The sequence below is a fragment of the Musca autumnalis genome, unplaced genomic scaffold (genome assembly GCF_047663935.1).
Source record: "Musca autumnalis isolate F117 unplaced genomic scaffold, ASM4766393v1 scaffold_3, whole genome shotgun sequence".
Taxonomy (NCBI): Eukaryota; Metazoa; Arthropoda; class Insecta; order Diptera; family Muscidae; genus Musca; species Musca autumnalis.
The window spans coordinates 56,152,829-56,161,807 of record NW_027411866.1 but is presented as its reverse complement, the minus strand read 5'-3'; the positions used below and the strand labels follow the sequence as shown (position 1 = coordinate 56,161,807).

Sequence of the window (8,979 nt, the reverse complement as noted above, 5' to 3'; positions counted from 1 at the left end):
GACAACGTATCCATGAAATATAATGTCGGTGTGATCATGATACAATAAGAAGGTAGCAGCAACTGCCGTTTTTGGTAACTAAAATGTCAAAAATTGACAAATTCAATGCAATTGACACGTTATGTTACCATCAGCTGGGCTGATAATGCTACCTTCTTATTGTATCATGGATGGGATACATGGCAAAAAAAAGTTTAAAACAACTACAGAACATTTACGATGTCATATTAGGTAAGTTCATATCATTGAAATTCAATATATACTACATAATAAAAAATCTTTTAATGTTTACATATTCCATTTCAGAAGCTGTTTCGCGGCATGAAAACTCGAGTGGTTCAGGGGAAGACCAAATACGCAAATCAATGCAGAGGCAAAAGAATCGAGTATCCAAAAGAAATAGTGTTCAAAAAACCAGCAAACAAAAATTAAAATGTTTGTTAATCCTTTCTTTCAAAATGAATTAATATTTTTTAAGTTACCAAACTGAACATGAAATTATTTAATTTTATTTTTGGTAGATGATGGTTTGGCTGAAGGTCATTAAAAGGCTGTTGTTTCTTTTTGTTGGTTTAAATTTTATTTATCATTTCCAATATTTCAATTGTCTTCGACAATCATCCTCAGGGATTTTTATTTTATGGAAGAAGAGCGACTATAGTGTTGTTAATGTCAACAAAAAACAAAGCTACCAGATATACTGAATCCACAAAAAAACTGCAATAACAAGGTGGCCCAGCGGATGTCTTCTCTTGATGTCAAAACATATTCCTTTAATAAAAAATAAAGTATATATAAATATGTATTTCTGTTCTGGCAAAAATATAAATGTACAACCACCTATTATTAATTATTACTAGAGTTGCGTTGTTCATGAACGAACCGGCTCAAAGGAACGATTCCGTGAAAAGAACGAACAGATCCGTATCCAGCTCATTCTTTTATATTGTTCATTTAGATCATGGCCGTTCGTGGGACTTGATTTGGTTACGAAGTTTTTCGGCAAATCACACACACGCGACCCGAACGCAAAGTAAGAGAGCAAATGTTTTGATTTTTTTACTTCAGTCTTGTACTGAATTTCATGCAAGCAGGTTGGTGCCGCTTTATTTGTTTATTTTTGGGTACACAGAAAAGATTTTGCAGTTGTACAGCAAATATGTGGAGGGAAGAATTTGAAAATGGTTTTTGTTTTGTATTAATATTTTTAATGACGCAGAATGCCTCGTCTGCAATGCAACAATAAAAAATGTATGTATGCTTAGAAAGTCTTAAAAATCATTTTTATATACAATTTGTTTTTTCTCTCAAAAAAATTAACATATGAAGAAAAATACTTTTCAAATTATTATTATTTATTATTATTTTTAATTTAAGTCATACAAAGCGAACGCGCCAACAATATATTTTTCATTTCACACTCAATATGAAAATCATCACCCTGTTCTGTCAGTGTAATTTTACCCACACATAAACAATTTAAGCGCTCGCTCTTCTTGGTCGGCTATGATTTAGATCCCCGATGGACGAGTCATTGCTGCTTACAAAATTAGCAGCATTGGTTTTGCAGTCAAACTCTAAACAAACGCTGCGTTAGCGCAAGCAGCACACATTTCCACACAAAACAAACAATGATTCAGAGAGCTACTCTCGCTCAGTAACTCACCTCGTTCAGTAACACATCTCGATCATATCTTTCTTTTGCATCATTCGTTCATCTGGTTCTTTCATATCAAAACCACCACCACTACGTTCAGAAACAAAAACCACCCCCATTAGCACACAGTGTGTCATTCGTGAACGAACGTTTTCAAAAGAACGATTCGGTGAAAAGAACGACGGAGTTATATGCAGCAGAGAACGAACGACTTCAAAAGAAAATAATACAGTCAAATGTATTGTTAAACGAAAAAGAGCCAACGAACGAAGTAAACGACCCGGATCTTTTTGGTGAGCGGAATGAAAAAGATCGATCCGCTCAATGAACGAGATTGCCCAACACTAATTATTACAAGATAATCCCTTTCACACAAACATTTACCTTTTTTTTATAAATTAACTTTGACAACATTTAACATTCAGATTTTTTAATTAAAATCACTCAAATTGTCCTATGTGTTGTACGTAAAACTTTGGCAAATGTTAAACATTTTTATGTTCTATTTTTGGGGAATCCCCTTTTTCATTCTTGTGCCGGATATTGAAAATTTTGTTGAGTAGGGAAGTAATTCTGTACGAAACAAGACCATATTTACATTAGGCAATTTTACTTGCGGAAATTGTCAGTTTGATGGAGAGAGAGGTGAGGCATATGGTAACCCTTTGCCTCTCAACACCCTCTCTCACCTACAAACTGACAATTGCCGCAAGGAAAATCGCCTAATGTAAATATGGACCAATAAAGGAAATAAATTATTTAATAGCAGTGTTCCTTTACTTAAGTGTGTTCTACACGGTATGTTTTTTACATATTTGTGCATACCAACTGTCACTTTTTACAAATCTAAATTTTGTACACATGGTGTGAACCATACAGAAATTTAAATGCATCAAAGTGTTATGTGCATACATAGCTTTGTTCCTTTACTTTTTTAATGGTAAGAGTGGTACATTTTTACCAGAAAAGTAAAGGAACGGAAAAATGGTAGATCTGACAGCAATGTCAAAAAGAAACATAAAAAATCAATTTTCGTCTTTTATTTCACAGTTTTTAATTTAGTTTTGTCAGCGTTCGACTTTTTCTTCTGTTTTTCGTCCATTTTCTTCTTCATTGTGAAATAATCGTCAAACAAAAGTCGAAAAATCAGTTCTGCCTTTTTTACCTGTAGAAATTTTGCTGGTAGCCTGTGGTAGAAGAGAATGCCATTTTCGCTCTCTCTCCACTCTCACTCTCTTAAAAATTGCTTCCAGTTTTGCCACTTTTGGGGGTTAAGGAACGCTTTGCAGGTTAAAAATGGTAAAAATGGTAACCTCAGGTAAGTAAAGGAACACAGCTCATATGTATATTTTTCGAATAGAACGCGCTCTATTCTCGTCTGTACAACCAAAGGTAAACAGCTGTTTTATTTGTACTCGAAATAAATAAAAAAACAACAGAAAACGAATGAAAAATAAAATTTTGCCGTGCATATGGGCGAAAAAAGTGACAGTTTCTATGCATGAATATGTAAAAAACATACCGTGTATAAACCCCATTTTCTGATGTTACCATTTTTAACCTGTAAAGTAAAGGAACATTCATTCATTTTTAATTCGAATTATTCTATTTGTAATTCGAATTTTTCCACTTGTAATTCGAACAAAACAGATTAAGTTTCTTGCAGCCGTATAAAGTCCATATTTACGTTGGGCAACTTTCCTTGTCAATTTGAAGGCGAGAGAGCTGGGGCATATGGCAACCTTTTGCCTCTCTCACCAACAGACTGGCAATTGCCGCAAGAAATATTGCCTAATGTAAATATGGACAAACTATGACCAGAAATGTCACACAAAAATTGTATATTTTAATCCAATTTAAATACACTTGCGCCTAAAACAAGTATTTGAAGCAAATACGTAATTTATTTAATACAGGTGTAGTGGCCAGCTTGCGGTGAGTAGTGGAGTGCCCCAAAGGTCTGTTTTGGGACCTCTTCTATTTGTTATTTACATGAACGATCTTTTTGCCAAGTTGGAGAGTTGGTGTGTCCCGTTCGCTTTTGCTGATGATCTTCAATTAGTGTTTAAAGGAGATTCGAGATTTTCCTCTGTGTTGCAATCTCAGGTAGATCTAGGGCTTTTTGTTTTCTCATTCATCAAGAAACAGTCAGTTGCAAATTCCCCGAGTTGTTCATTTAATGGATACGTCATTCGTAATTACAGTGTCGTCAATAGAATTGTACGTACTCCAACAAACTTCATCAGCATTTCCAATAGTGTTATTGAAACATATTTTTCTAGTTTATATAAATTAATTTTTTTAATGCCTTTGAGTAGTAAAAAAAATTGTGGTTATGCCTAATGAGGTGTAGTATTAGCTATCTTGCTTATGCGCATTTTTCCTCGAGGGAGGATAATTATTGTTTTTTAAAGTTTAATTATATTTTTATTTAATACAATAATATTATAAAAATTCTTAATGTTTACTTGTAAAAAATTGAGTAGTTTTTCCTGTTTAAGGTTTAGCTTAATGCGTACATACATATATTGTAATTTTTTTATGGACCCCATCGCCTCAAATTACATGTGAAATAAATGAAATGAAATAATCGGGCATGTTCTGGAATTCACCGTGCATCCATCACATTACACATGCACTTCACATGTAAAAGCAATTGCGTTTCTGTATCTCACGCGAAAAGAGCTTTCATATTTCACGAAAGAACTTTGGAAAGCTTTATTGAGCTTTCAAACTTTATCATTAACAATGAAAAAATATCAGTCTGTGTTGGCGCATCAACGAATACACATGCGTTCGTTTTATTGTTTACGAAACAGACGTAAACAAAATAACGAACTTCTACAAGAGCAACATGTTAAATTTGGTACTTTGAGAAAAAATAGATTTTTAATATTAGGTCTGTTCGATAACCCAAAAGTTTGCACAAATTTGTACAAACTTTTACAAAACGCTGTTCGATAACAAACTTGCTCAGTAAAAGAGAAATGAGAAGTAGTTGCAAGTACTTGCAAGAACTTGCAAATACTTTTTATCGAACAGGCCTATTTTTTTAAATGGTCATAGAGAACACATTACATTTTTGTCCTATGAAGTTTTTTGTAGAAAATTTCAATTTGTTTCTTTAAAAAACACTCCCCCAGTCTCGCCATCAATATTACAGTGTGAGGAATACACCCCAACTAGGTGTAAAGTGTATTGCAGAACAGCTTTAGGTGTGTTCGATACACGTGAGGTGCAGAGGTGAATGCCAGAACATGCCCGAATACACTGTGCAACAAAATGGAGCTCAAAGTCTGGGGGTGGAAAATTCCTTTGGGGTTGAAAGCTCTTGGTGAGTATATACAGAACCCAGAAGGACAGATCCGCCGTGAGTCGAACTTTAGAGATATGGCGTGATGAATATTTTGCTGGATACTCTATAAGCCCTCAGATATTAGCGTTATATCTTTGTCCGCTGTTGTTTTAGCTTATTTTTGAGATCACATTTCTTCAGCCAAATCAAATGAGGATTATATTCATAGAGCATTTTGACCTTCTATCTCGCTTCCTTCAATGTCCTTTTCGTCCTTTATTTTAAGAGCGACTATAAAAGTACCACAAGATGACGTTTTTCAGCTTCGAAATGTTCTGCAAAAATGTCGGCCAGAAAATTTTAGGTACGGCTCTCATTGACAACAAATCGATTTTGTCGCGTTTTCGTGGTCGTTTTGTTCATTTACCCTGTTTTTGTTCAGAAAAAGACTATTGGCCTGTTTCACTAAGTCGAATCGAATACAAATTCGTTCGAACTACTCCCAAACTTCTGTATTTTGAAAAATATTTGATTCATTTGTGTTTTTAATCAAACAAAAACTGTCTATAACAACAGGAGTTTGGTATTAATTCGTAAGATTTTGTATTCGAATCGTCTTAGTGAAACAGGCCATATATTTTGTTTTTTGCATATTCGTTACAGAACATACAAAAACATAAAACACAGTTTTTTTTCTGAGCAAACAGGGGTAAATTTAAAAAATGACTATGAAAACGCGACAAAATCGATTAGTTGTCAATGAGAGCCGTACCTAAAATTTTTTGAGCGACATTTTTGTAGAACATTTCGAAGCTGAAAAACGTCATCTTGTGGTACTTTTATAGTCGCTCTTAAAATAAAGGACGAAAAGGACATTGAAGGAAGCGAGATAGAAGGTCAAAATGCTCTACGAAAATAATCCTCATTTGATTTGGCTGAAGAAATGTAATCTCAAAAATAAGCTAAAACAACAGCGGACGAAGATATAACGCTAATATCTGAGGTCTTATAGGGTCTTCAGCAAAATATTCATCACGCCATATCTCAAAAGTTCGACTCACGGCGGATCTGTCCTTCTGGGTTCTGTATATACTCACTAAGAGCTTTCATCCCCAAAAGGAATTTTCCACCCCCAGACTTTGAGCTCCATTTTGTTGCACAGTGTATTCGGGCATGTTCTGGCAAATTACAGAAACATACATATCTGTCAAAACAAAAAAAAAACAGCTGTTACAGATGTTGCCACATATCAAACATTTAATATTTTTATCAATTACCAAGTATTTTTAAAGTGGATTGTTGATAAAAAGTATTTTTGGTTTTAGAAATATTAATTTAATTTAAAATAAAGTAGTGTTTTATAAAAAAATTACGAATTTAGTTATTGCAAAATTATTTGTAAATAAAATAACGATATGGCAACACAAATTATATTTTCAAGGGTTCACAAAATGCGGCACTATTTTCAATTTTCCAACTTGTGAACCCTTCTTCACTTTTTTCGCTCCACCCTTGTCATTTCCCGCTTGCGACGAAAATTCCAATTGTCGCAATTTAAGTAGTCCAGTAGTGGGATTCTGTAACTCATTTTTGCTGTTACCGACAAAAATCGGTAAAATTAAATCGCAAAATTATGACTAAAAACATAAAGAAGAGTTGGCATCACTGTTTGTATCGGTGGAGGCTAGCGACTACTTTTTATTCATCGTTAACTTACCGACAAATTTCGTTTATTATCGAAATTATAAGCATTTTAATTTTACCGACAATTATCGATAACAGCAAAAATGAGTTACAGAATCCCACTACAGAACTAGTTCTAATCAGTACTAGTACAAATATTGGCCCCTAAGTAATGCGAAGGGAACCAATTGTCACCTTTTTATCCCCAAGTAAACGAGGAGGCGTCAGTTGCGACTTAATTAACTTAACTTAAACGACGAATTGTATAAATAATTCACATTTACATTTTCTTCATAACTTTAATATAAATGAAGCATCCAATAACAGAAGCTAGTGTTGATGGACTGAATATCTTCGTACATATTATTCATATTGTTGTGGTATAAAAATGGAATACCAAGGAAATATGCAAATCGCCGTCTTCTTTCTACCCGCTAGCAATTCCAATTCTCGCAATTTAAATAGTCCTAAACTAGAGGTAAGTGGTACTAGTTCACAATTGACCCAAAAGTAATGCGAAGGGAACCAATTGACACCTATATATCCCCAAGTAAACGACGAAGCGTCAGTTGTGACTATTTCCCACCACTTTTTTATAAATAAACTGGTATATGACAGTAAACCTGGAGTGTCAATTGGTTAACTCCTATGACATCCCCATGTTAAAGTTTACAGTTGATTGCACTGTGAGGGGTCAGAAGTGGAACTAGTTACTGTAACGCTGAGAATCGACGAGTTTCCGATGCCGAACTAGCCCATCGCGCAAGCGGGTTGTGATAGGTCGAGAAGTGAGCTGCAGCTCACTCGTGAGAAGCTCCCTACGTGAGTATTCATGATCGCTATGAACATATTCAAAATTTTACGATGCCACTACCTGGGTAATTGTGCCATGGTATCCGATGAATTTTCATTAATAATTTCCATATTCCAATGATATAGAATTACCCAAAATTGTTTCCGTCATGTGGCAAGGGTGCAATTGTTTGATAAGAAAAGTTTAGAGCTTTCGTTTATTTCCCTCCAATCTCCTGTAGCCTTCACTTGATCCATCACTTTTTTATTTTGATATTTAAGTTGCGCATTTTGTTTTTGGAGAAATGTCTACTGGTGCCTCATGTTCGATTTGTGCAGAGTCCTATGCCTATGGTTCTGATGAAATATGCAGTACTATATGTGGACATATATTCCATTTCGATTGTATTCAAGCTTGGCTTCAAAGGTATGTATATAATTAGTACGTATAATGTGTGACATGTTAAATTATCTTAATTTTAGATCCAACACCTGTCCTTTGTGCAATCGAAATAGTCCACAGCCACATCGTATTTATTTGGACATTCAAGCATTAGGAGCGACCACCGCAAGTAATGACAAGCTTGAAATTATCGTTAAAAATGTCCAACCTAATCAATCGGATCCAATGTCAACCACAATTATGTTATTAGTCAGAACAATGTATATACCAATTGGAAACAACGACATCGAATGTGTTTTACAAATTGGCAATACGCTTTTGGTGTCTTTTAAGGAAGCTCAGCACAAGGACATGTTTTTGAGAAATAAACACAAATTGAAGGGGAACCCCCAAACTTCAAATATACGTATACATGAACCGCTGGATGCTAAAACAAACGATCTATTTAGTTATAGCCACAAATTAAGGGAAAGAGGTTTCAAAATCATTTTTGTAAAGAACAATGCGGTTTTCGTAAAAAGAGAAAAATCTTCCCCAGAAATTCAAATCAGTTCAAAGGAACAAGTTGACCGAATGTATAGAAATAATTCAAACGTCCGTACGCCAATTCAAAATCGTAATGCTGTACGTCGAACCAATAATGTGAGAAGAATCAATCATCCCCAACCAACAGCTAGAAGTGAAGAATCCGAATGTAATATCTTATAAATAAATACCTTGATTGTTATATAGAATGAAACAAGGCACATTTTGTCTGTTCCTGTACTGCAAGAATCTACTAATTTTTACTATTTTTCCCGATAACATAAAGGAAAAAATGTTATCGTAGTAAAAAATAGTAGCTTCTTGCTGGTTCTGGAACAGAGCAATTTATATAAGGTTATTGTTATTATAGAAAATTTAATGTCAAAGAAAATATTGAAATATTATTCCAACATTTTTCTCAGGAAAAACATAAATACCTTTTAAAAATCCTCTAAGGGCGACCTATAGCTCTGCGTGATGCGTGTGCGTTCAAAAATACAAAAACAAAATATATGTATTTGGTGTTGTTTTCAATTTGAAATACATGTATTTTGTTTTTGTATTTTTGAACGCACACGCAGAGCTATAGGTGCTATAGGTTTCGCCCTAAAGTAGAACAAATTT

General features: G+C 34.3%; 1 protein-coding gene across 1 annotated transcript; it reads left to right on the top strand.

The window, feature by feature from the left end:
• Window positions 1-7,319: 7,319 nt before the first annotated feature.
• LOC141397497 (uncharacterized) lies at window positions 7,320-8,746 on the top strand. Its single transcript, XM_073973854.1, has 3 exons — window positions 7,320-7,457; window positions 7,710-7,854; window positions 7,911-8,746. Exons 2-3 carry the CDS (start codon window positions 7,733-7,735, stop codon window positions 8,536-8,538), a joined length of 750 nt encoding a protein of 249 aa, XP_073829955.1. The 5' UTR covers window positions 7,320-7,457; window positions 7,710-7,732; the 3' UTR covers window positions 8,539-8,746.
• The last annotated feature ends 233 nt before the right edge of the window (window positions 8,747-8,979 follow it).